Source organism: Pan paniscus, chromosome 18, assembly GCF_029289425.2.
Source record: "Pan paniscus chromosome 18, NHGRI_mPanPan1-v2.0_pri, whole genome shotgun sequence".
Lineage (NCBI taxonomy): Eukaryota > Metazoa > Chordata > Mammalia > Primates > Hominidae > Pan > Pan paniscus.
In genome coordinates, this window is record NC_073267.2 from 34,808,787 (window position 1) to 34,833,718 (window position 24,932).

The window sequence follows — 24,932 nt, forward strand, 5'->3', positions numbered from 1 at the left end:
CCAAGACAGAGTGCTACTCCTGGCAGTGCGTCAATCAGAGCGTCCTGTGCGGTGAGTCCCCAGCACCACTATGCCACCCACCCCGAGTATCCCCTGGGCATCCTGGCATAGCCAGATGACTTCCGTGCCCCTGTTGCAATAACCACTGCTTCCAACTCTCTATAGAACACCCCTTGGGTATATCTAATGTAAGTGATATTTATTTTATTTATTTTTTGAGTCAGAGTCTCGCTCTGTCACCCAGGCTAGAGTGTGCTGATGTGATCTTGGCTCACTACAACCTCTGCCTCCTGGGTTCAAGCGATTCTCATGCCTCAGCCTCCCAAGTGGCTGGGACTACAGGCATGCACCATCACGCCCAGCTAATTTTTGTATGTTTTTCAGTAGAGGTGGGGTTTCACCAAGTTGCCCGGGCTGGTCTCAAACTCCCCACCTCAAGTGCTCTGCCCGCCTTGGCCTCCCAAAGTGCTGGGATTACAGGCATGAGCCGTGGTGTCTGGCCCTAATGTGAGTGATCTTTAACAATGAGGACTTGAAAAAGAAAACCCTGAAGAAACCTAATTCTTTGATGTCTGGATGACAAGGAAGAAGATAGAAATGGCATCAGATAATAAACAGTGTAAATGTTTATCAGAAAGAGGCTGGTGGTCGGGACCAGTAGGAGGATCGCTTGAGTCCAGGAGTGCATCTCTACAAAAAAGTTAAAGGATTTTTTAACATTGGCCAGGTGTGGTGGCACGCATCTGTGATCCCAGCTACTTGGGAGGCTGAGGCAGGAGGATTGCTTGAAGCCCAGGAGGTTGAGGCTGCAGTGAGTTGTGATCGAGCCACTGTACTCCTGCCTGGGTGACAGAGCAAAACCCAGTCTCAAAAAAAAAAAAAAAAATAATAATAATAATAATATTTTACATAACCAACCACTTCTAAAGATTAAAAAAAAAAAACCCCACAATTAATTAAGAACCTCAGGTCCCTCAGGCAATCATACCAGATACTGAAACAAAGCAATAACATAAGGACTGCAGTATTTATTTTATTTTTATATTATTTATTTATTCTTTGTTAGTTTGTTTTTGGAGTGTGGGTTTTGTTTTATTTTTTGATTTTTTTCTTTTTTTCGACCCACGGATTTATTCTTATTGCCCAGGCTTGAGTGCAATGGCGTGTTCTCAGCTTACTCAACCTCCGCCTCTTGGGTTTGGGTAATTGTGTCTCGGCCTCCCTCTGCCTCTTGGGCTTGGGCGATTGTTCCACCTCATCCGCCCTCCGCCTCTTGGGTTTTGGTGATTGTTCCACCTCATCCACCCTCCACCTCTTGGGTTTCGGTGGTTTTTCCGCCTCAGCCTCCTGAGTAGCTAAGGGAGGAGTCTTCAGATTATCATCCACTGAGGGTGGAAGAGGAGAGGGTGGAAGAGGAGCAAGGAGACACTCCTTCAGATTATCATCCACTGAGGGTGGAAGAGGAGAGGGTGGAAGAGGAGCAAGGAGACACTCCTTCAGATTATCATCCACTGAGGGTGGAAGAGGAGAGGGTGGAAGAGGAGCAAGGAGACACTCCTTCAGATTATCATCCACTGAGGGTGGAAGAGGAGAGGGTGGAAGAGGAGCAAGGAGACACTCCTTCAGATTATCATCCACTGAGGGTGGAAGAGGAGAGGGTGGAAGAGGAGCAAGAGGACACTCCTTGATATTATCATCCACTGAGGGTGGCAGGGGACGAAGGAGACATTCGGGAGGTGTCTTGAGGCTCAGGGAGTTATCCGTTATAGAACGTTGTTGAGTTGGAGGAGGTGGCTGGCGGCCCATCCTGTTTTTTAAAGTTTCAGCTGTGAGGTAGGGCCAGTAGGGCAATCCTGAAGAATGACGATGCTCCGCTGCCGCCATTCTGACCTGTAGGGCCGAAGAAGGGAATGTTTTCACACATATCCATTTGATGGACAAAATTACCGCCACCAACACAGTCTGCACCTTCTGTTGCTGGTGATAGATTTTTGCACCTTTCCATCCTCCAGGTTTCAAAATAGCAGTATCAGTGTCATAATATCACCCTTCCACTGAGTACTGCTGACAGCTGGGGGGTAAAGAAAAGTCATTGGGACACACTGTTGTCTCCACATGCCACTGTGTCTGTCTGCAAATGTAGGCAGGCTGGGGTCCTGCCCCAGGGAAGACAGAGTCATAACAGAGTAATAAAGAAGCATGTTTGAGACACAGGAGTGTCTATGTCTATCCTCATTCCTCCCTCACAGCCATCACCAGAGCATGTTTCTTGCACCAGGTCAACAGACAGTAAGAGAGGCATGAAAAGCCCATTGTCCACACATGTTGCAGCTTCTTTTTGGAGAATGTTTTCCAGGGCTTTTATGTTCTGTCTCTGATTCTCAGAACTCTGCAAGGTCAGTGTGACCACCCTGCTCCAAATCTAAGAAAACAGAGGTTTCCAGAGGAAGGAGAAATTGTGCCCAGGGTCACACAGCTTGCAAGAGGCAGAGTGGAAGTTGATTCCAGCTCTGCCTGCAGGACCCTCTCATTTCCCCTCTGTTTCCCTTCTTGACAAAGGATCTTCTTCACTCTGGAGGTGCCACCCATGAGAACAAAGAGCTCTGGAGAGATGTGGATTCCTGAAGAGCTGCAGGGGAACTGGGAGAGGGTTTTCTGACAGAACAATCTTACCTCAAGAAGTCAGTTAGGCATGGCTGCAATATTTCTTTTCACTCCCAGGTAATACCAAATTGTAAGTGCACTAGGACATAAAGAATACTTTTGTCCATGGAAAAATGAGGTGGGAATTCTAAACAATGCAAGTTTTAAAACTGTGTTTCACTTCAAGTGTACAAGTCCCATCACGTGTAATCATAGGACTCGGCAGCTTTTGAAGGTACAGAGGCCACACAAGAACCAGCTTAGCTGAGCATCATTTAAGGCCTTCATTTGGAATTGTCCCTGTGGGTAATAAGTTACATTCACTCTTCACTAATTTACAGTCAGGGCCCATTTGCTATTACAAATATGGAACCTCTGACACTTTGAATATTAGATCAGGGGCCCCACTGGGTGGGGATGAAGGTGTTTTTGCACAACACGGTTACCAACAGGGATGGGACTGTGATGCTTGTAGGCAGCCTTTCTCTCTGCCATCTCCCTCTGCAGGGCTTGAGCACAGAGCTGTAGGGAGAAAAATGTATCCATGTCCTGACCTGGCAGACTATGTTCAAAAGCAAGGAAAACAAACAAACTTACCCGGTTGCAAAGAGGCTTTCTTGCAGAAGGGGGGATCTGAAAAATCCAACACATGAGAAATTGAATGTTGAGAGAGTCTAAGAGCCGTGGCATCATCTGCATCAGCACTGAACTATCCTGCAACTGCGGGGAGGAAGCTCCTTACTTTGCATTTGTGGTAGTCCTCTGCCCGCCGCTGCAACTCTTGCGCACGTTGAAACATTTTCCTATGGATTACAATCACTTTCATCAGATAAAGCACCACTTTCAGGATGATTTTAAATAATCTGCCATGTTTCTGTTATCCTCACAACTGTACCCTTACACAATCTATCTCTACCTAGAAAACGTATTTCAGATGGCTATAAGAGTACCGTCTGAGCCGGTCGCGGTGGCTGATGCCTGTAGTCCCAGCACTCTGGGAGGGCGAGGCAGATGGATCACGAGGTCAGGAGATTGAGACCATCCTGGCTAATACGGTGAAACCCCGTCTCTACTAAAAATACAAAAGATTAGCCGGGCGTGGTGGCAGGCACCTGTAATCCCAGCTACTCGGGAGGCTGAGGCAGGGGAATCACTTGAACCTGGGAGGCGGAGGTTGCAGTGAGCCAAGATCACGTCATTGCACTCCAGCCTGGGTGACACAGCGAGACTCCATCTCAGAAAAACAAAAACAAAAACAAAAAAACTGTACGGTCTGATCCAAACTGTTGCTATATTGATTCCTCCTCTTGCTTACTGCCTGCTGACTTCTGAGATGATAGTTTCCTTCCCCATTCTCAGTATATCCCTAATTCATCCTTCATTGAGCATCTTTTATCATAAAGCTGTATTCTCTTTGTATTAATATCCTTACCGTGTTTCACAGGGCAGAAACAGCTGGGCTTATAAACAGGCATAGTCCTTTTGAAGGATGTGGTTGATCCTACAACAACACACTTTCCTAAGGATGACAACAACTCACCCCACCCCTAGAATGGCTGGTATGAACCGAGTTTCCACACAGTCTAGCTGGCAATGGGGTCAGGAGACATTTTGCTGCTTCACATCTTTTGGTCACTGGTAAATATTAAGGTACTTTGTTTTCTGTTTTGTGAACTCTCTCTCTCTCTCACGATATGTCTTCTGACCATTTGTTTCTATTTCTGCATGTACTGGGTCTAAACATTGTACAAAGGTTAAAAACAACACTCCAATGGGCGTTTCCCAGGAGGGTGGGGTTCAGTTTCTGAACTCACTTGTAGGTGTGTATTTCTTTCATATCCAATTTCCCATTTTCCTCTGCCTCTGATACCTGCCTCTCCTTTTCTGCATGCTCACATTCTTTCATGCTTAGTTTCCTCAGATTAGAAGGGAGAGAAATGCACACACATGATCCACCAGCCCGTGTGGGATTCCCTCTGCCCTTCTGGCATCTGAAGGCTGTGATTCAAAGATCCCCCCTGCAACCTTCCCACAAATGAACCAACTGATTCTCACAACCAAAGGGAGAATGGACACCTCCCATTGAGGGACAAAAAAAAGTCACACTCTGGCCTGCTGGCAAGTCACCTGTCATTTCCAGCTCATCTTCATAGTTCCATAGTTAGTCCTATTCTTTAGTAAATATAAAGACTATTAAAAGCTTCTATGCGGTGCACTATGTGTGTCTCTGGGGTCAGTCTTGTGCTTGACACAGCGAAAGCTCATTTTAGTTCAGTGTGAAAAACCAGACCTCACCAATTCATCACAACTAACTCCATCGGAAGCAGAGGATTGCTCCTCATCTGACTCCTCCTGTGTGAGACCTGATTCTCAGTCAGAGGCTGATGCCGGAACTGAGACCATCAGCCATAGAGAGATCGTTCCAGAATATGGTGTCATTAACCCCGCAGTTCACTACTGCACTTTGCCATGATTCAGGACTGGAACTCTTGTCATCGACTTTAAAGATCCTGGTTGAGAGAAAAGGCAATCTGAATGCTGGGCGCATCTATTGAATTAGAAACGATCGGAATGGCTCCTAAGTCGGGTGTTATGTCCTGAAAATAGGTGACAATGGCAAACCATCCACCCTGGTGTTGACTGACTTTAACAAGGTTCAGTTCACAGAGATTGAGGGCAGAAAAAGGAAATGGCCTAAAAAGGGTAAGTTTGCTGTGTTGCCCTCACACCACTTGATTCATGGTCCTGATCCTAAGGATCTCACCTGATACTTGGTTTTATAGGAAGGATGTGTAAAATTCCCAGAACGCTAGGAAACAGGGACAAAAACACTTCAAAGAGAAAGTTCATGAACTTGTTTCTGACCACAGGGCATCCTTCAGCACATGCTGTCTGGAGTGGCCTCCAACAAGGAGTGTGTGGTGAGGTGCTGAGAATGCAATGGGAGCAGGGTCCTGTCCCCATGCTAAAGAAGCTCACAGTTTAATGCAAATGAGAAGCCAGTGAGGACATCACTACTCCTGCTGTGCACTTGGGAACTAGAAACACAAAACCTGACTCTGGAGGGAAGCTAAGGAAGCATTCTACTCTTGAGTTGACATAAGTGCATCTGAAGCTTCTGATCTCCGATGAGAACAATGGGGGGCACCAAACAGAATATAAAACTCATGATTGAATACATCAAATTGCTAACATGGCAGTAAACAGACATGAGGTGAAGATGGAGAAGAAGGAAACCCAGGACGAAAGTCAGCCTCGCATTTGGAACCCATTTCCCTGAGTTTCATTGCTGAATTCCAGAAGGAACTACTGAGATGCAAAGAAGCACAGCAGCTTTTGCACACATGCATGGGATTAGATGGAAAACAAGTGGATTGAGGGTCTGCCAATGAAAGCGACCCATACTGAAGTCCACTGGCTCTGGTTGAGACCCAGAAGAGTCATGCATCAGAATAAAGGTGGACAGGAAATACCCTGGCCTTTGTAGGGACTGAGCCTGCACTGACGACCTCAATTGCAGCCTGTATGGAGGACCCCTGACCATCCCCCAGAAGTAGACTCCCATCTCTTCTGCAGCAAGATAACATGCTACTAGGCCTCAATTCATTGCTAAATATTTTTTAACAAGTATCTCACATTTAACAGAAAAAGATCAGTCATATGGCAGCAAAATACAATGTAATATGACCAAAACATGAAAGACTGTGAAAATGAATCTGGAGGTGACCCAAGGATTGAATTCAACAATCCAGGCTGGGTGCGGTGGCTCACACTGGGAGGCTGAGGTAGGCAGATCACCTGAGGTCAGGAGTTCAAGACTAGCCTGGCCAACATGGTGAACCCCTGTCTCTACTAAAAATACAAAAATCTGGCCGGGCACGGTGGCTCACGCCTGTAATCCCAGCACATTGGGAGGCCGAGGTGTGCGGATCATGATGTCAGGAGTTCTAGACCAGCTTGGCCAATATGGTGAAACCCCGCCTCTACTAAAAATACAAAAATTATCCGGGCATGGTGGCATATGCCTGTAGTCCCAGCTACTCAAGAGGCTGAGGGATAAGAATCGCTTGAACCTGGGAGGTGGAGGTTGCAGTGAGCCAAGATCATGCCACTGCACTCTAGCCTGGGTGACAGAGTGAGACTCTGTCTCAAAAAAAAAAAAAAAAAAAAAAAAAAAAAAAATTGGCCAAATGTGCTGGCACACACCTGTAATCCAAGCTACTCGGGAAGCTGAGGCAGAATTGCTTCAAACTGGGAGCAGAGGTTGCAGTGAGCCAAGATTGCACCATAGCACTCCAGCCTGGGCGACAGAGCGAGACTCTATCTCAAAATTAAAAAAAAAAAAAAAAAAAAAAGGCTGGGTGTGGTGGCTCACGCCTCTAATCCCAGCACTTTGGGAGGCTGAGGCAGGTGGATTACCTGAGGTCAGAAGTTCGAGACCAGCCTGGACAACATGGCGAAACCCCATCTCTAGTAAAAATACAAAAATTAGCTGGGCGTGGTGGTGGGCACCTGTAATCCCAGCTACTTGGGAGGCTGAGGCAGGAGAATTGCTTGAACCCAAAAGGCAGTGAGCTGAGATTGTGCCATTGCACTACAGCCTGGGCAACAACAGCAAAGCTCCATCTCAGGAAAAAAAAAAAAAAAAAAAAAAAGACAGAGAAAGGAAAACCAATGCCAGTACTAGCAACTCCTCTTCCCCCGAAAAAATGACAAACAAGAATGTAGGAAGGGAAAGGAATTATACAGCTTAAACTAATGAAGCAGAAAGGACAAACTCAATTTTGAACCCACTGAATTTGCCACAAATATTGTAGAAAATATTCTCAAGGACTTTACAGTTGTCTACTTTGATTGGCACATGGTTCATACAACAGTATTTGTGTCAAGGCACATCTTACTGTTTTCTGGCGGTCTTCCTCTTTCCATTGATTTTGTCATGATGGTTGATTTTCGTTGTCACCTTCCTCTTATGGATTTTCGCTCTAAATTTTCTTTCCACATGTCTCCATGGAGTAATGACGTCTTTCAGGCCAATTTTATTTCCTGGAAAGGAAGAAACTCTTTTCTTTGTGTGCATACAAATGGACCTCAGCCCTTGGTGAGAGTGAGGAGAAGAGAAGGTGAGAAACCTGAGGAAAAGAAGCTGTTCTTTCCCTTTCCAGGGCAAACTCATTTCCACACTATGGGGACTCCAAGAGAGCCATACCTTCCTGTCTACGTCGTTTGGACCTCCAGGCTCTCTGCTGTACATCCGTGGATCCATCATGTCCATTTCGAGACCAGAAGATAGTCTTCAGGAAATACACCTAGGAAATAATAATATAAGAATGACGGCTGGGCACGGTGGCTCATGCGTATAATCCCAGTACTTTGGGAGGCCAAGGCAGGTGGATCACGGGGTCAGGAGTTCAAGACCAGCCTGGCCAAGATGGTGAAACCCCGTCTCTACTAAAAATACAAAAATTAGCCGGGCATGGCAGCGGGCGCCTGTAATCCGAGCTACTCGGGAGGCTGAGGCAGAGAACCGTTTGAAGCTGGGAGGCGGAGGTTGCAGTGAGCCGAGATCACACCACTGCACTCCAGCCTGAGCGACAGAATGAGACTCTGTCACACACACACACACACACACACACACACACACACACACAAGAATGACATGAGGCTGGCACGGTGGCTCACTCCTGTAATCCCAGCACTTTGGGAGGCCGAGGCAGGCGGATCACCTGAGGTCGGGAGTTTGAGACCAGCCTCACCAACATGGAGAAATGCTGTCTCTGCTAAAAATACAAAATTAGCCAGGCATGGTGGTGCATGCCTGTAATCCCAGCTAGTCAGGAGGCTGAGGCAGGAGAATCACGTGAACCCAGCAGGAAAAGGTTGTGGTGAGCTGAGATTGTGCCATTGCACTCCAACCTGGGCAACAAAATTGAAACTCTGTCTCAAAAAAAAAAAAAAATAGGCCAGGTGCGGTAGCTCACGCCTGTAATCCCAGCACTTTGGGAGGCCGAGGCGGGTGAATCACAAGGTCAAGAGATGGAGACCATCCTGGGCAACATGGTGAAACTCCATCTCTACTAAAAATACAAAAATTAGCTGAGCATGGTGATGCACGCCTGTAGTCCCAGCTACTCGGGAGGCTGAGGCAGGAGAACTGCTTGAACCCAGGAGGCAGAGGTTGCAGTGAGCCAAGATCCCACCACTGCACTCCAGCCTGGTGACAGAGTGAGACTCCGTCTCAAAAAAAAAAAAAAAAAATGACATGAATATACTTCACACAACTGAACTGTACACTTCAACATGGTTAGATGGTTACTATCATCTTATAAGTATTTTACCACAGGTTAACATGTTTCACAACTTGAAAAGGAAGTAATTACCTTCAGCTCTCTGAGTTCTAGAATTTGTAACATTTCACCCCCTGCTCCTTCCTGATCTGCACTGGAGCATCTTCCTTCTGTCCCTGCTCTACTCAGAGTTCACTTTCCCTTCCCTCACATCAGCTTCATTGAGGCTGGTTTGAACTTAACGCAAAACATTCTCACTAATGACCGAATTTCCACCAAGATTTCCATATTATCACAGTATGCTTTTAATCTTCTAAGATATTAAATATTTGTTCTCATCATAGCGAAAATGCAATGCAAATCCCATCTCAGATGTGGGTCAGATACCTATGAATCTCCTGAGGTAGTCATTGAAATGACTTTTTTCTTGAGATGGAGTGTCACTCTCAACCATGCTGAAGTGCAGTGGCGCTACCTTGGCTCACGGCAACCTCCACCTCCCAGATTCAAGCGATTCTTGTGCCTTGGCCTCCCAAGTAGCTGGGATTACAGGTGCCTGCTACCATGCCTGCCTAATTTTTGTCTTTTCAGTAGAGATGGGGTTTCACCATGTTGGCCCATCTGGTCTTGAACTCCTGACCTCAAGTGATCCATCTGCCTCAGCCTCCCAAAGTGCTGGGATTACAGGCATGAGCCACCACACCTGGCCTGAAATAATATCTTTCAAATTCTTTGTAGAATTTGCTTTTTCCTGATTTCTGCACATAGGATAAAAAAAAAAAAGTCATGTACTAGGATTTTGAGAGAAGCAATGGGTAATCTAAAAAGATGAAAAGAGCAACCACGTCAATCCCACAACTACTGCTAGATTTCATAGGAAAGGTAGCTGGCCCAGTTTGGAGCTAGGAGAAATGTTAAACACATGAAGAAATGACAAGCAAAGAAATGCCATCACGCATGAATGCTTCATGGCACCCATGATGTCCCTGCTTAGGAGGTAATGGTATAGATGACTAGATGACAAGGACAAAGATGAGAGGTGCGAAGTTGTCCAAGTCCAACAGCTCAACTGAACTTTCCTAAATGGAATTGTTAAAAAGTGGTAAATTTAACAACTTCCCCTGGCTCACGTGGTGGCTCACGCTTGTAATCCCAGCACTTTGGGAGGCTGAGGCGGGTGGATCATTTGAGGTCGGGTTTTGAGACTAGCCTGGCCAACATGGTAAAACCCCGACTCTACTAAAAATACAAAAATTAGCTGGGCATGGTGGTGGGCACCTGTAATCCCAGCTACTTGAGAGGCTGAGGCAGGGGAATCGCTTGAAGCCAGGAGGTGGAGGTTGCAGTGAGCCGAGATCACACCATTATACTCCAGCCTGGGCAACAGAGGGAGACTCGTCTCGGGGGTGAGAAAAGAAAAAAAAAAAAAAAAAAAAGCTTCCTCCAATTTATACCGAAAATTCTCTGTTCAGGACTAAGTGGCATAGAGAATGTTAAATGTGCCTAGATATCTTCATAACTCATATATTTTCTGTTTTCTACATATCTTGAAAGGCAGTGCCAAATGACGTGTAATTATCTAGGTGGTGAAACTGAAACATACTTCCTCTTCCCTTGAATATAAAAAAGCATTGTGGTATTAGTACTTTTATCTTGGATCATTGTTCAGAAGGAGGTTCAGCCCCCAGACAACCACATTTTTACTGTCATGAATGGCAAGACAAAATGTAGAGCTCAACTTACCCAAAGGAAAAAAGGCTCAAAAGACAAATTATGGCACAACTTAGCAGCCAAATTCTTACCAAGTACAGACTTTTGACATACTGATCTCTCTCCGGTTGCAAGTGGGAACATGCACTTTGAATGATGTCATTCAAAATTACCCTGCCCAGACACACTTTTCATCGATTCTCTTGGAGGGCAGTTCTAAGAGATTCTCTGGGGCTTTCTCTGCATCATGAGACGCAGTGCTGTTCTGCCCTTCACCTTCCGGCAGTTTGTCACCTCGTCCCTATGACCTCAGAGGAACTTTGTCTCAGGCCAATTGTTTGTTCCTTGGCCTCTTTCATTTCCCCTAAAAATCATTTGCTGCCCCTCTAAATGGCCTACATCTCCATCTATCTCCCTCTCCCCTCAGAAGAGGGTGCTCTTTAAGCATCAACCATCCGGCCCTTCTAGCAGTCTCATTTTTCAGCTGGTTCCCATGTTTATGCCTGTTCTAGGTTTTTCTTTTCCTGTTAAGCTGTCTGTTGTCAGCTCATTTCTGCAGTGAATCTTCAGAGAGGAGATTGGAAGCTTTCCTTCCACCCATACGATAGAACTATAAAGCAGAAGAGTTTAGAAAGAATTTCCTATTTAAGTGACGAAACCTCATACTCCATTTGTGATAAATAGCACAAAGGTTAAAAAAACTTATTTTTGACCAAAAGCTCTGTTGACATTCTATTAAACAAACACCGACCTATTTAATTTTCATAATGTAAATGGCAGACATTTTCATAATTCTTATGCTAATAAATCATTTCCCTGATTGTTTGGGTAAAACCACATATTCATAATGAAGTCCAGAAATGTGAATTGTTTTATATAATTTATTCTTATTTGTGATTACAAGTATACCTCTACAGAAAGTTAGTATACTCACACAAAGGTAATTTGTGCAGAAGAGAATGGTAAATGTGTAAGGTCTCAGAAACCCAATAACGATAATTATCAAATTATCCAATTTTTGTGGAGATGGGGTTTTGCCATGTTGGCCAGGGTGGTCTCGAACTCCTCCACAAAAGTCAGTCTCACGATGACGATAGACAGCCAGAGTGTTGATAACCTGGAATAATAATAATTGAAATAATGAAAAGGTCAATGACACCGACAATATTTCACTCAGAAAGAATCATCCTTAGAAACCGTCAACCTCCTCCAAAAGGTAACCACATCCCTCAGATATCACCGTGGGATTCCACTGCTACAAAAAAGAACAGAAGTTACAAGTCTCATGTTTTTCAGATGGCTGGTAGTGTTTTTAGGCATCGCAAATGTGGGGTGCTGTCTTTCTTGGTATAAAGCAGGGATATCCAATCTTTTGACTTCCCTGCCTATATTAAAAGAAGCAAAGTTGTCTTGAGCCACACATAACATACACTAACACTAACAATAGCTGATGATCTAAAAAAAAAATTCTTTTTTTTTTTTTTTGGAGACAGAGTTCCGCTCCACTCAGTCGCCCAGGCCGGAGTGCAGTGGTGCAATCTCGGCTCACTGCAACCTCCAGCTCCTGGGCTCAAGCCATTCTCCTCCCTCAGCCTCCCGAGTAGCTGAGATTACAGGTCTCTGCCACCATGCCCGACTAATTTTTGTATTTTTAGTAGAGATGAGGTTTCACCATGTTGGCCAGTCTGGCCTTGAACTCCTGACAGGCGATCTGCCTGCCTCGGCCTCCCAAAGTGCTGGGATTACAGGTGTGAGCCACCGTGCCCAGCCATTTGTTTTTGTTTTTGTTTTTGTTTTGGTGTTTTGTTTTTGAGATGGGGTCTCACTCTGTCACCCAGGCTGGAGTGCAGTGGCGTGCTCTCGGCTCACTGCAACCTCTGCCTCTCAGGTTCAAGTGATTCTCCTGCCTCAGCCTCCTGAGTAGCTGGGAGTACAGGTGCCTGACAATGCACTCAGCAAATTTTTGTATTTTTTGTGGAGATGGGGTTTTGCCATGTTGGCCAGGGTGGTCTCGAACTCCTGACCTCAGGTAATCTGCCCGCCTCAGCCTCCCAAAGTGCTGGGATTACAGGCATGAGCCACTGTACCTGGCCAAAATCTCCTAATGTTTTAAGAAAGTTTACAAATTTGTGTTGAACTGCATTCAAAACTGTCCTGGGCCACATGCAGCCCGTCACTCATGGCTAAGACAAGCTAAGTATAAAGTAATTATCTTTTCTTTTTGTTTGGAGACAAAGTCTTGCTCTGTCACCCAGGCTAGATTGCAGTGGCATGATCTCAGCTCACTGCAACCTCCGCCTCCCGGGTTCAAGCGATTCTCCTGCCTCAGCTACTGAGTAACTGGGATTACAGGCGCCTGCCACCGCACTCGGCTAATTTTTGTATTTTTAGTACAAACAGGGTTTCACCATCTTGGCCAGGCTGGTCTCCAACTCCTGACCTCATGATCCACCTGCCTCGGCCTCCCAAAGTGCTGGGAATACAGGTGTGAGCCACTGCACCTGGCCAGTAGTTATCTTTTCTTTAAAGTTATTTACTTGTTTTTTAAATTGATGTATAACATTGGATGCATTTGTTATATATCACATGGTAAAAGAATCCCTCTAAATAATACTTCTCTCTTGGATTATATGAATCTTTGTCATTTAAAGCTCAGCATAAGTAAAAAAAAAAAAATACAATGAAGAGATTACTTCATTCACAAATAAGTATCAAATTTTAGTGCTTAAAAATTAACAAGGTGGGCCGGGCGTGGTGGCTCACGCCTGCAATCCCAGCACTTTGGGAAGCCGAGGTGGGTGGACCACGAGATCAGGAGATTGGGACCATCCTAGCTAACACGGTGAAACCCATCTCTACTAAAATTACAAAAAATTAGCAGGGCATGGTGGCACGCGCCTATAGTTCCAGCTACTTGGGAGGCTGAGGCAGAAGAATCACTTGAACCTGGGAGGCAGAGGTTGCAGTTAGCCGAGATCACACCACTGCACTTCAGCCTGGGTGACAGAGCGAGACTGTCTCAAAAAAAATTTACCAAGGCGGAGATCATGAAAATGGCATGAATAGTGTGGGATTTCTCTAAGATTGTTGATATTAATTCCATTAGACTCCTATGTGAGTGAAGATGAAGACTTCCCCTGAGTAAGTTCAGACAGCTTGTGATAACATTTCTACATCGATTCCTCAGGATTTAACTATATATCCTTGAAAACATCTCAATTTTAAATGTTTCTTTCAAGATGGTGAATTAAACAGAGATAGCCCTTCATCAGGTTGAACTGCGCATATGCTGAGTCTGAAATGGAAATGATGGAGTTAGAGAACCATACAACAATGGTAATGATTTCAGAAACATGGTGTTGAGCAGAACAAAGCAGACACAAAAGAGTACCTATGGCATGGCATGCATCTGTATACGCGAAATTCCAGAATAAGCAAGCTAACCTATGATAAGAAAGAGACTGGCTGGGAAGAGTGAGAGTTCACTTTCTGGGGTGACATAATAGTGTAGATCTTGGCTGGGCACGGTGGTTCACGCCTGTAATCCCAACGCTTTGGGAGGCCGAGGCGGGCGGATCACCTGAGGTCGGGAGTTCAAAACCAGCCTGACCAACATGGAGAAACCCTATCTCTACTAAAAATACAAAATTAGCTGGGAGTGGCGGCACATGTCTGTAATCCCAGCCACTCGGGAGGCTGAGGCAGGAGAATCGCTCGAACCTGGGAAGCAGAGGTTGCGGTGAGCTGATATTGCCCCATTGCACTCCAGCCTGGGCAACAAGGGAGGAACTGTCTCAAAAAAATAAATGAATAAATAAAATAATGTAGATCTTGAAAGGGGGTTGGTTTATGCTGGTGTATGTACTTTCCAAAGTTAGTAAACTTACACTTAAGGTTACATATTTTGGCCAGGCGCGGTGGTTCACGCCTGTAATCCCAGCACTGGGAGGCCGAGGCAGGCAGATCACGAGGTCAAGAGATGGAGACCATCCTGGCGAACATGGTGAAACCCCGTCTCTACTAAAAATACAAAAATTAGCCAGGCGTGGTGGTCTACTAAAAATACAAAAATTAGCCAGGCGTTGTAATCTGAGCTACTCAGGAGGCTGAGGCAGGACAATTGCTTGAACCCCGGAAGCGGAGGTTGCAGTGAGCCGAGATCTTGCCACTGCACTCCAGCCTGGGCGACAGAGTGAGACTCTGTCTAAAAAAAAAAAAAAAAAGTCATCAAACCAGATGACACAAATCAAATGACATTTCACTTTGTTTTGGTCCATCTTGTTTGTTAGAGACAAGAGTGCAGCGGGGCCATCTCGGCTCACTGCAACGTCCAGCTCCTGGGCCCAAGCGATCCTCCCACCTCAGCCTCTCCAGTAACTGGGATAACAGGTAGGCACCACCAGGCCCAACTAATCTTTTTTGGAATTTTTTGTAGAGATGGGGTTTCGCTATGATGCCCTGGCTACTCTTCAACTCCTGGACTCGAGTGATCTGCCCACACCTCGGCCCCCTAAAGTGCTGGGATTACAGGCCTGAGCTGTGTAATTTCATGCCGCGTGACACAGCCCAGTAAAAAGGAAGAAACCCCGCGGGTCCAGCGTCTACTCACAGGGGTGGGATGATGGCTGATAAATCCCAGCAGGAGCCAAAAGAGGAGCCACCACCGCAGCCGCATGTCCTGGTCCTTTCAGGGCGCCCTGAGGCGGCCAGGACAGAGGTGGAGGTGGCTTAGGGCAGGGGGGAGGGAAGGGGACGGGGACCGGGGCCGGATCTGTGTTGGGGAGGGGGAGGGGAGGGGGAGGGGAAGGGGAGGGGAAGGGGGGAAGTAAGGGAAGGGAAAGGAGGAGAAGGGGGCTGTTGGGCACCTGGAGGAGGTGGAGGAGGAGGACGAGGAGAAGAAGAAAGGGGTCTGGGAAAGGATCCGGTTCCAATTAAGTTCTCAAGCGCTGGTGGAAGGTTTAGCTACAGGTCACGGAGAAGATCAGGGAAGCAACAGGACACGCGGGGCAAGGGAGCGTGAGGCTTAGGAGCAATTAGAGGGAGACAAAAAGGTTCTGCTATCCACCAAACCTTCTTCGGTCTGGGCCCTCCCTTGGCAACCCTGGGGCTTTATACTCCCTCTCCACCAATCCCTGATGACCCCGGTGGTGCCTCACAATGGACAACGCCAAGTAGCGCCCGCATCATTCCAATGACCCCTCCCCCATCTCAGTCTCCCACACTCCTCGCAAGGACAGGTCCTCTCTGGAACCTTCACAAACCTGATTTCTGGTCCTCCCCAACCAGCTCCCTGTCCCTGCTTCTGGGCGCTCCTTCCTTCCTGAGCTCCCAGGGTTCCTCAAGGTCACTTTTGGCGACAAAACATAAAAAACAAATGATGGCAGGATGGCAGGAAGAACCTCATACCCAAGCAGGGTGCCAGGTTTTACAGCCTCCGCTCAGCCATTCATATCCTAAGCAACAAAACATCAGCAGGATGCGGAAGGTCCCGATAGTAAACCATCTCCATCACATCCATGTAGCCATCCGTCCATCAACCTGTATCTCAGGAACAAATGTAGATACATTCATTTTAAGCATGCATGGTACATTTACAAAAATTAACCTGACTTATTTTGTTCCAGCAAATCTCAATATATTTGAGAGCAATCAAATCACACAGCATGTTTCTGATCATATAACTGTGCTAGAAGTCAATGATTAAAAGCTAATTCAAAATTATTATTTGCTTGGAAATTCAAAGTGCCCTTAGAAGACATAAACATAAGAAAGAATCCAAAATGAAACAAGATTGCCTTTCAACTCAATGATAAGATCATAACATGGCAATAAAATGTCTCCCTCTGGCCTGGGAATTCCTCTTTGTGCCACAAGGTTGTGTGATCGCAAATCACCCCTAACCCACCTAGACATTTTAACATCCGAAACCGAGTGATGATGTCCGTATCTATATCATCTTACTGCCTGTGTGTGTGGACTTTAAATTCTGAACCCAAATGAGGGGGAGAAAACCAAGTTGACTTTCATGATTGACCTCTCAGGGATGTCCAAGGAATCTGTGCATTTCAAGAAACAAAGTTCATCAGCTTCTCTCCTAAGGTATTTGCCCACAATACCCAGAGGGCTTGGCAGCATCATGTGTGATGGGTGGGGAGCTCCAAGCAGGTGGGCAGGACCCAGGGGCCTGGTGACCAGGACAGACCCCCACTGTCCATCGCCTTTCCTGGCCCTGTCCTCTGCTAAACTTCCCACAGGCCTTCTGCCCGATCACACAGAGTATGCCCAAACTCTCTCAGGCCTCTGGCAGCTGAAAACCACTGCTTTAAATCCCTTTACCATTTACTATGACATAAGGTTATTGTAAACAGGAAATATTCTATTGATGCTACAAATGGAAAGCCAATGCCTTTACCATAAATAGAAAAACAACCCTAAGAAGCAAGCAAAACAAAAACAAAACAGGGGCTGGGTGTGGTGGCTCACGCCTGTAATCCCAGCACTTTGGGAGGCCGAGGTGGGCGGATCACAAGGTCAGGAGTTCCAGACCAGCCTGGCCAATATGGTGAAACCCTGTCTCTAATAAAACACAAAAATTAGCCAGGTGTGGTGGTGGGCACCTGTAGTCCCACCTACTTGGGAGGCTGAGGCAGGAGAATAGTTTGAACCCGGGAGGCAGAGTCTGCAGTGAGCCGAGATTGCACCACTGCACTCCAGCCTAGGCGACAGAGCGAGACTCTGTCTCAAAAACAGCAACAACTACAAACAAACAAAAAACAGGGTTAACAAAAGTATGGAGTTCAATTCTTTTTATATGCTGCAGCCATGTTCTGGCCCTAGATTTGGCTGGGCATGGTGGCTCACGCCTGTAATCCCAGCACTTTGGGAGGCTGAGGCAGGCGGATCACGAGGTTAGGAGTTCGAGATCATCCTGGCCAACATGGTGAAACCCCGTCTCTACTAAAAATACAAAAATTAGCTGTGTGTGGTGGCAGGTGCCTGTAATTCCAGCTACTCAGGAAGCTGAGGCAAGAGAATTGCTTGAACCCGGGAGGCAGAGGTTGCAATGAGCCGAGATCACACCACTGCACTCCAACCTGGGTGACAGAGCAAAACTCCTTCTGAAAAAAAAAAAAAAAAAAAAAGAAATGTTAAGTAACTTGTCTGAGGCCACATAGTTACCAAGACGTGGGAGCTGGGACTTGAACCCAGGCAGTCTGGCTGGATTCATGCCTGCAGCCTCTGCACTCCTGCTACTTACTTTGTGAGAAGCGCCTGTTCTGTGGAAGGTTGTGGGCTGAGATCTTTCCATGAGCTCCACTCATTTACCCCCAAGGCTGTTCTTAAAGACGGGCATGACGGTTATGCCCATTTTACAGATGGGGCCCTGAGGCTCAAAAGGGCATGCCACTCACCCATTTCCACAAAGCTATAGTCAGTTAGCAGAGGGCAGAATTCGGCCGCCTCTCCCCTAGCTTGAAGGCTGTGATTGACACAGAGGTTTTTTTGTTGTCGTTGCTGTTGTTTGTTCCTTTTTCTTATTTTTGAGACAGGGTCTTGCTCTGTCATCCCAGCTGGAGTGCAGTGGTGCGATGTCAGCTCACTGCAAACTCTGCCTCCAAGATGCAAATGATTCTCGTGCCTCAGCCTCCCAAGTAGCTGGAATTACAGGTGTGCACTACCACGCCCAGCTGTTTTCTGTAGAGATGGGGTTAGTAGAGATTTGTTTTATAGAGACGGGGTTTCACCATGGTCTCTACTAAACCCTGTCTCTACTAAAAATACAAAAATTACCCAGGCGTGGTGGCACATGCCTGTAGTCCCAGCTACTCAAGAGGCTGAGGCAGGAGAATCACTTGAACCTGGGAGGTGGAGGTTGCAGTGACCCAAAATCATGCACTCTAGCCTGGGGTCTCGCTTTTGCCCAGGTTAGAGTGCAGTGGCACAATCATAGTGGCTCACTGCAGCCTCAAACTCCTGGGCTGAAGGGAATCCTCCCACCTCAGCCTCCCAAGTAGCTAGGACTATAGGCATGTGCCATCCTGGCGAGTTAATTTTTTGTGTGTTTTTATTGTCTCGAGACAGAGTCTTGCTCTGTTGCTCAGGCTGGACTGCAACGGCATGATCTTGGCTCACCGCAACCTCCACCTCCTGGGTTCAAGCAATTCTCCTACCTCAGCCTCCCGAGTAGCTGGGATTACAGGTGCGTGCCACCATGCCTGGCTAATTTTGTATGTTTAGTAGAGACAGGGTTTCGCCATGTTGGTCAGGCTGCTCTCGAACTCCTGACCTCGTGATCCACCTGCCTCGGCCTCTCGAAGTGTTGGGATTACAGGCATGAGCCACTGAGCCTGGCCTGGTGAGCTAATTTTTAAATTTGTTATAGAGACAAGAGTCGCTCTTATGTTGCCCAGGCTGGTCTCGACCCCCTGGCCTCAAGTGATCCTCCCACCTCAGCCTCCCAAACTGCTGGGATTACAGATGGGTGTCAGCGCACCTGGCCTCTGAGGAGGATTTCATTATAAACCTGCCCTGAAGGGAGGGAATCCAATTTTACGAGAGGGTGTAGCCTGGTGAGGCCTGGATGACCTCCGGAGGCAGGGGCTTGTGCCTGAGCTGAGGCCTAAGGGTCAATGGGCAGACATGAAGTTTCCCCAGGCAGAGGGTACAGTGTGGGCAAAGTCAGGAAGTGGCAGGGCTTGGATCACTCCAGGAAGAGAGAGGAGTCATGTGTCACAGAAGCTCGAGACCCAGAGAGTGAGGCAGGCAGGCAGGCAGGCAGGGACCAAGCTTGGGCACAGCCAGGAAGGCAGGACAGGGCATGGTGGGGCCAATGGAATCATTACCCAAGTCGGGGATTTTCAGGGAAACAGCTTAGATAAGGCCAGGTGTACAGTAGCTCCCACCTGTAATCCCAGCATTTGGGGAGGCTGAGGTAGGAGGACTGCTTGAGCCTGGGAGTTCGAGACCAGCCTAGGCAACATAGTGAGACCCCCATATCCACAAAAAATTTAAAAAAGGAGTTTGTGTTCCTGTAGTAGCATACTTGGGAGGTTGAGGTGGCAGTATCACTTGAGCCCGGGAGTTCAAGGCTAAAGTGAGCTGATTGAGCCATTGCACTCCAGCCTGAGCAACAGAGAGATACGCTGTCTCAAAGGAAATACAAATTAAAAAACCAGCCGGGCATGCTGGCGTGTGCCTGTAGTCTCAGCTACTTGGGACACTGAAGTAGGAGGATCGCTTGAGCCCAGGAGTTCAAGGCTGCCGTGAGCTATGATTGTGCCTCTGCAGTCCAGCCTGGGCGACAGAGAAAGACCCTGTCTCTTAAAAAAAAACAAAAAAGAAACTTAGATAAGAGGATGCTGTGCCTCCCTGGGGGTCTTCAGTCACCCATGGTCCTGGCAAGAGAGGAGGGCCAGGAGAGAGCTTCACCCACCTGCTGTCCTGCCCATGTGACATCCGCAGGTGCTGCCATGGCCACGACTGTTGTTACACTCAAGCTGAGGAGGCCGGCTGCAGCCCCAAGACAGAGTGCTACTCCTGGCAGTGCGTCAATCAGAGCGTCCTGTGCGGTGAGTCCCCAGCACCACTATGCCACCCACCCCGAGTATCCCCTGGGCATCCTGGCATAGCCAGATGACTTCCGTGCCCCTGTTGCAATAACCACTGCTTCCAACTCTCTATAGAACACCCCTTGGGTATATCTAATGTAAGTGATATTTATTTTATTTATTTTTTGAGTCAGAGTCTCGCTCTGTCACCCAGGCTAGAGTGTGCTGATGTGATCTTGGCTCACTACAACCTCTGCCTCCTGGGTTCAAGCGATTCTCATGCCTCAGCCTCCCAAGTGGCTGGGACTACAGGCATGCACCATCACGCCCAGCTAATTTTTGTATGTTTTTCAGTAGAGGTGGGGTTTCACCAAGTTGCCCGGGCTGGTCTCAAACTCCCCACCTCAAGTGCTCTGCCCGCCTTGGCCTCCCAAAGTGCTGGGATTACAGGCATGAGCCGTGGTGTCTGGCCCTAATGTGAGTGATCTTTAACAATGAGGACTTGAAAAAGAAAACCCTGAAGAAACCTAATTCTTTGATGTCTGGATGACAAGGAAGAAGATAGAAATGGCATCAGATAATAAACAGTGTAAATGTTTATCAGAAAGAGGCTGGTGGTCGGGACCAGTAGGAGGATCGCTTGAGTCCAGGAGTGCATCTCTACAAAAAAGTTAAAGGATTTTTTAACATTGGCCAGGTGTGGTGGCACGCATCTGTGATCCCAGCTACTTGGGAGGCTGAGGCAGGAGGATTGCTTGAAGCCCAGGAGGTTGAGGCTGCAGTGAGTTGTGATCGAGCCACTGTACTCCTGCCTGGGTGACAGAGCAAAACCCAGTCTCAAAAAAAAAAAAAAAAAAAATAATAATAATAATATTTTACATAACCAACCACTTCTAAAGATTAAAAAAAAAAAACCCCACAATTAATTAAGAACCTCAGGTCCCTCAGGCAATCATACCAGATACTGAAACAAAGCAATAACATAAGGACTGCAGTATTTATTTTATTTTTATATTATTTATTTATTCTTTGTTAGTTTGTTTTTGGAGTGTGGGTTTTGTTTTATTTTTTGATTTTTTTCTTTTTTTCGACCCACGGATTTATTCTTATTGCCCAGGCTTGAGTGCAATGGCGTGTTCTCAGCTTACTCAACCTCCGCCTCTTGGGTTTGGGTAATTGTGTCTCGGCCTCCCTCTGCCTCTTGGGCTTGGGCGATTGTTCCACCTCATCCGCCCTCCGCCTCTTGGGTTTTGGTGATTGTTCCACCTCATCCACCCTCCACCTCTTGGGTTTCGGTGGTTTTTCCGCCTCAGCCTCCTGAGTAGCTAAGGGAGGAGTCTTCAGATTATCATCCACTGAGGGTGGAAGAGGAGAGGGTGGAAGAGGAGCAAGGAGACACTCCTTCAGATTATCATCCACTGAGGGTGGAAGAGGAGAGGGTGGAAGAGGAGCAAGGAGACACTCCTTCAGATTATCATCCACTGAGGGTGGAAGAGGAGAGGGTGGAAGAGGAGCAAGGAGACACTCCTTCAGATTATCATCCACTGAGGGTGGAAGAGGAGAGGGTGGAAGAGGAGCAAGGAGACACTCCTTCAGATTATCATCCACTGAGGGTGGAAGAGGAGAGGGTGGAAGAGGAGCAAGAGGACACTCCTTGATATTATCATCCACTGAGGGTGGCAGGGGACGAAGGAGACATTCGGGAGGTGTCTTGAGGCTCAGGGAGTTATCCGTTATAGAACGTTGTTGAGTTGGAGGAGGTGGCTGGCGGCCCATCCTGTTTTTTAAAGTTTCAGCTGTGAGGTAGGGCCAGTAGGGCAATCCTGAAGAATGACGATGCTCCGCTGCCGCCATTCTGACCTGTAGGGCCGAAGAAGGGAATGTTTTCACACATATCCATTTGATGGACAAAATTACCGCCACCAACACGGTCTGCACCTTCTGTTGCTGGTGATAGATTTTTGCACCTTTCCATCCTCCAGGTTTCAAAATAGCAGTATCAGTGTCATAATATCACCCTTCCACTGAGTACTGCTGACAGCTGGGGGGTAAAGAAAAGTCATTGGGACACACTGTTGTCTCCACATGCCACTGTGTCTGTCTGCAAATGTAGGCAGGCTGGGGTCCTGCCCCAGGGAAGACAGAGTCATAACAGAGTAATAAAGAAGCATGTTTGAGACACAGGAGTGTCTATGTCTATCCTCATTCCTCCCTCACAGCCATCACCAGAGCATGTTTCTTGCACCAGGTCAACAGACAGTAAGAGAGGCATGAAAAGCCCATTGTCCACACATGTTGCAGCTTCTTTTTGGAGAATGTTTTCCAGGGCTTTTATGTTCTGTCTCTGATTCTCAGAACTCTGCAAGGTCAGTGTGACCACCCTGCTCCAAATCTAAGAAAACAGAGGTTTCCAGAGGAAGGAGAAATTGTGCCCAGGGTCACACAGCTTGCAAGAGGCAGAGTGGAAGTTGATTCCAGCTCTGCCTGCAGGACCCTCTCATTTCCCCTGTTTCCCTTCTTGACAAAGGATCTTCTTCACTCTGGAGGTGCCACCCATGAGAACAAAGAGCTCTGGAGAGATGTGGATTCCTGAAGAGCTGCAGGGGAACTGGGAGAGGGTTTTCTGACAGAACAATCTTACCTCAAGAAGTCAGTTAGGCATGGCTGCAATATTTCTTTTCACTCCCAGGTAATACCAAATTGTAAGTGCACTAGGACATAAAGAATACTTTTGTCCATGGAAAAATGAGGTGGGAATTCTAAACAATGCAAGTTTTAAAACTGTGTTTCACTTCAAGTGTACAAGTCCCATCACGTGTAATCATAGGACTCGGCAGCTTTTGAAGGTACAGAGGCCACACAAGAACCAGCTTAGCTGAGCATCATTTAAGGCCTTCATTTGGAATTGTCCCTGTGGGTAATAAGTTACATTCACTCTTCACTAATTTACAGTCAGGGCCCATTTGCTATTACAAATATGGAACCTCTGACACTTGGAATATTGGATCAGGGGCCCCACTGGGTGGGGATGAAGGTGTTTTTGCACAACACGGTTACCAACAGGGATGGGACTGTGATGCTTGTAGGCAGCCTTTCTCTCTGCCATCTCCCTCTGCAGGGCTTGAGCACAGAGCTGTAGGGAGAAAAATGTATCCATGTCCTGACCTGGCAGACTATGTTCAAAAGCAAGGAAAACAAACAAACTTACCCGGTTGCAAAGAGGCTTTCTTGCAGAAGGGGGGATCTGAAAAATCCAACACATGAGAAATTGAATGTTGAGAGAGTCTAAGAGCCGTGGCATCATCTGCATCAGCACTGAACTATCCTGCAACTGCGGGGAGGAAGCTCCTTACTTTGCATTTGTGGTAGTCCTCTGCCCGCCGCTGCAACTCTTGCGCACGTTGAAACATTTTCCTATGGATTACAATCACTTTCATCAGATAAAGCACCACTTTCAGGATGATTTTAAATAATCTGCCATGTTTCTGTTATCCTCACAACTGTACCCTTACACAATCTATCTCTACCTAGAAAACGTATTTCAGATGGCTATAAGAGTACCGTCTGAGCCGGTCGCGGTGGCTGATGCCTGTAGTCCCAGCACTCTGGGAGGGCGAGGCAGATGGATCACGAGGTCAGGAGATTGAGACCATCCTGGCTAATACGGTGAAACCCCGTCTCTACTAAAAATACAAAAGATTAGCCGGGCGTGGTGGCAGGCACCTGTAATCCCAGCTACTCGGGAGGCTGAGGCAGGGGAATCACTTGAACCTGGGAGGCGGAGGTTGCAGTGAGCCAAGATCACGTCATTGCACTCCAGCCTGGGTGACACAGCGAGACTCCATCTCAGAAAAACAAAAACAAAAACAAAAAAACTGTACGGTCTGATCCAAACTGTTGCTATATTGATTCCTCCTCTTGCTTACTGCCTGCTGACTTCTGAGATGATAGTTTCCTTCCCCATTCTCAGTATATCCCTAATTCATCCTTCATTGAGCATCTTTTATCATAAAGCTGTATTCTCTTTGTATTAATATCCTTACCGTGTTTCACAGGGCAGAAACAGCTGGGCTTATAAACAGGCATAGTCCTTTTGAAGGATGTGGTTGATCCTACAACAACACACTTTCCTAAGGATGACAACAACTCACCCCACCCCTAGAATGGCTGGTATGAACCGAGTTTCCACACAGTCTAGCTGGCAATGGGGTCAGGAGACATTTTGCTGCTTCACATCTTTTGGTCACTGGTAAATATTAAGGTACTTTGTTTTCTGTTTTGTGAACTCTCTCTCTCTCTCACGATATGTCTTCTGACCATTTGTTTCTATTTCTGCATGTACTGGGTCTAAACATTGTACAAAGGTTAAAAACAACACTCCAATGGGCGTTTCCCAGGAGGGTGGGGTTCAGTTTCTGAACTCACTTGTAGGTGTGTATTTCTTTCATATCCAATTTCCCATTTTCCTCTGCCTCTGATACCTACCTCTCCTTTTCTGCATGCTCACATTCTTTCATGCTTAGTTTCCTCAGATTAGAAGGGAGAGAAATGCACACACATGATCCACCAGCCCGTGTGGGATTCCCTCTGCCCTTCTGGCATCTGAAGGCTGTGATTCAAAGATCCCCCCTGCAACCTTTCCACAAATGAACCGATTCTCACAACCGAAGGGAGAATGGACACCTCCCATTGAGGGACAAAAAAAAGTCACACTCTGGCCTGCTGGCAAGTCACCTGTCATTTC

The 24,932-nt window shown here is 46.9% G+C and overlaps 2 protein-coding genes across 2 annotated transcripts in view; both read right to left on the reverse strand.

Annotated features, from left to right (window-relative positions):
• LOC129394257 (uncharacterized) overlaps nucleotides 1–24,932 on the reverse strand; it is a 69,288-nt gene that overhangs the window by 19,094 nt on the left and 25,262 nt on the right. The window contains 5 exon segments of the mRNA XM_063598075.1: nucleotides 3,241–3,276; nucleotides 5,408–5,452; nucleotides 21,257–22,048; nucleotides 23,397–23,432; nucleotides 23,542–23,602. Of these exon segments, the coding sequence (XP_063454145.1) occupies nucleotides 3,241–3,276; nucleotides 5,408–5,452; nucleotides 21,257–22,048; nucleotides 23,397–23,432; nucleotides 23,542–23,602 (970 nt within the window).
• On the reverse strand, nucleotides 1,028–18,285 carry LOC129394260 (nuclear pore complex-interacting protein family member B15-like). The gene is made up of 7 exons (XM_063597574.1): nucleotides 15,250–18,285; nucleotides 11,575–11,757; nucleotides 7,853–7,952; nucleotides 7,545–7,689; nucleotides 3,386–3,446; nucleotides 3,241–3,276; nucleotides 1,028–1,890 (listed from the first exon to the last, which is right to left on the reverse strand). The coding sequence occupies exons 1-7, from the start codon at nucleotides 15,313–15,315 to the stop codon at nucleotides 1,093–1,095; spliced, it is 1,389 nt and encodes a 462-aa protein (XP_063453644.1). The 5' UTR covers nucleotides 15,316–18,285; the 3' UTR covers nucleotides 1,028–1,092.

Bases quoted from the DNA above. Each gene is read 5' to 3' on its own strand.
- LOC129394260 (XM_063597574.1), bottom strand. From the start codon at position 15,315: ATGCGGCTGCGGTGGTGGCTCCTCTTTTGGCTCCTGCTGGGATTTATC. The intron at 11,758-15,249 runs GTGAGTAGACGC...TTATTATTCCAG, and splicing joins TCAGCCATCATCCCACCCCT to GTTATCAACACTCTGGCTGT. The intron at 7,953-11,574 runs GTGAGTATACTA...ATTATTTCCTAG, and splicing joins TCTGCACAAATTACCTTTGT to GTGTATTTCCTGAAGACTAT.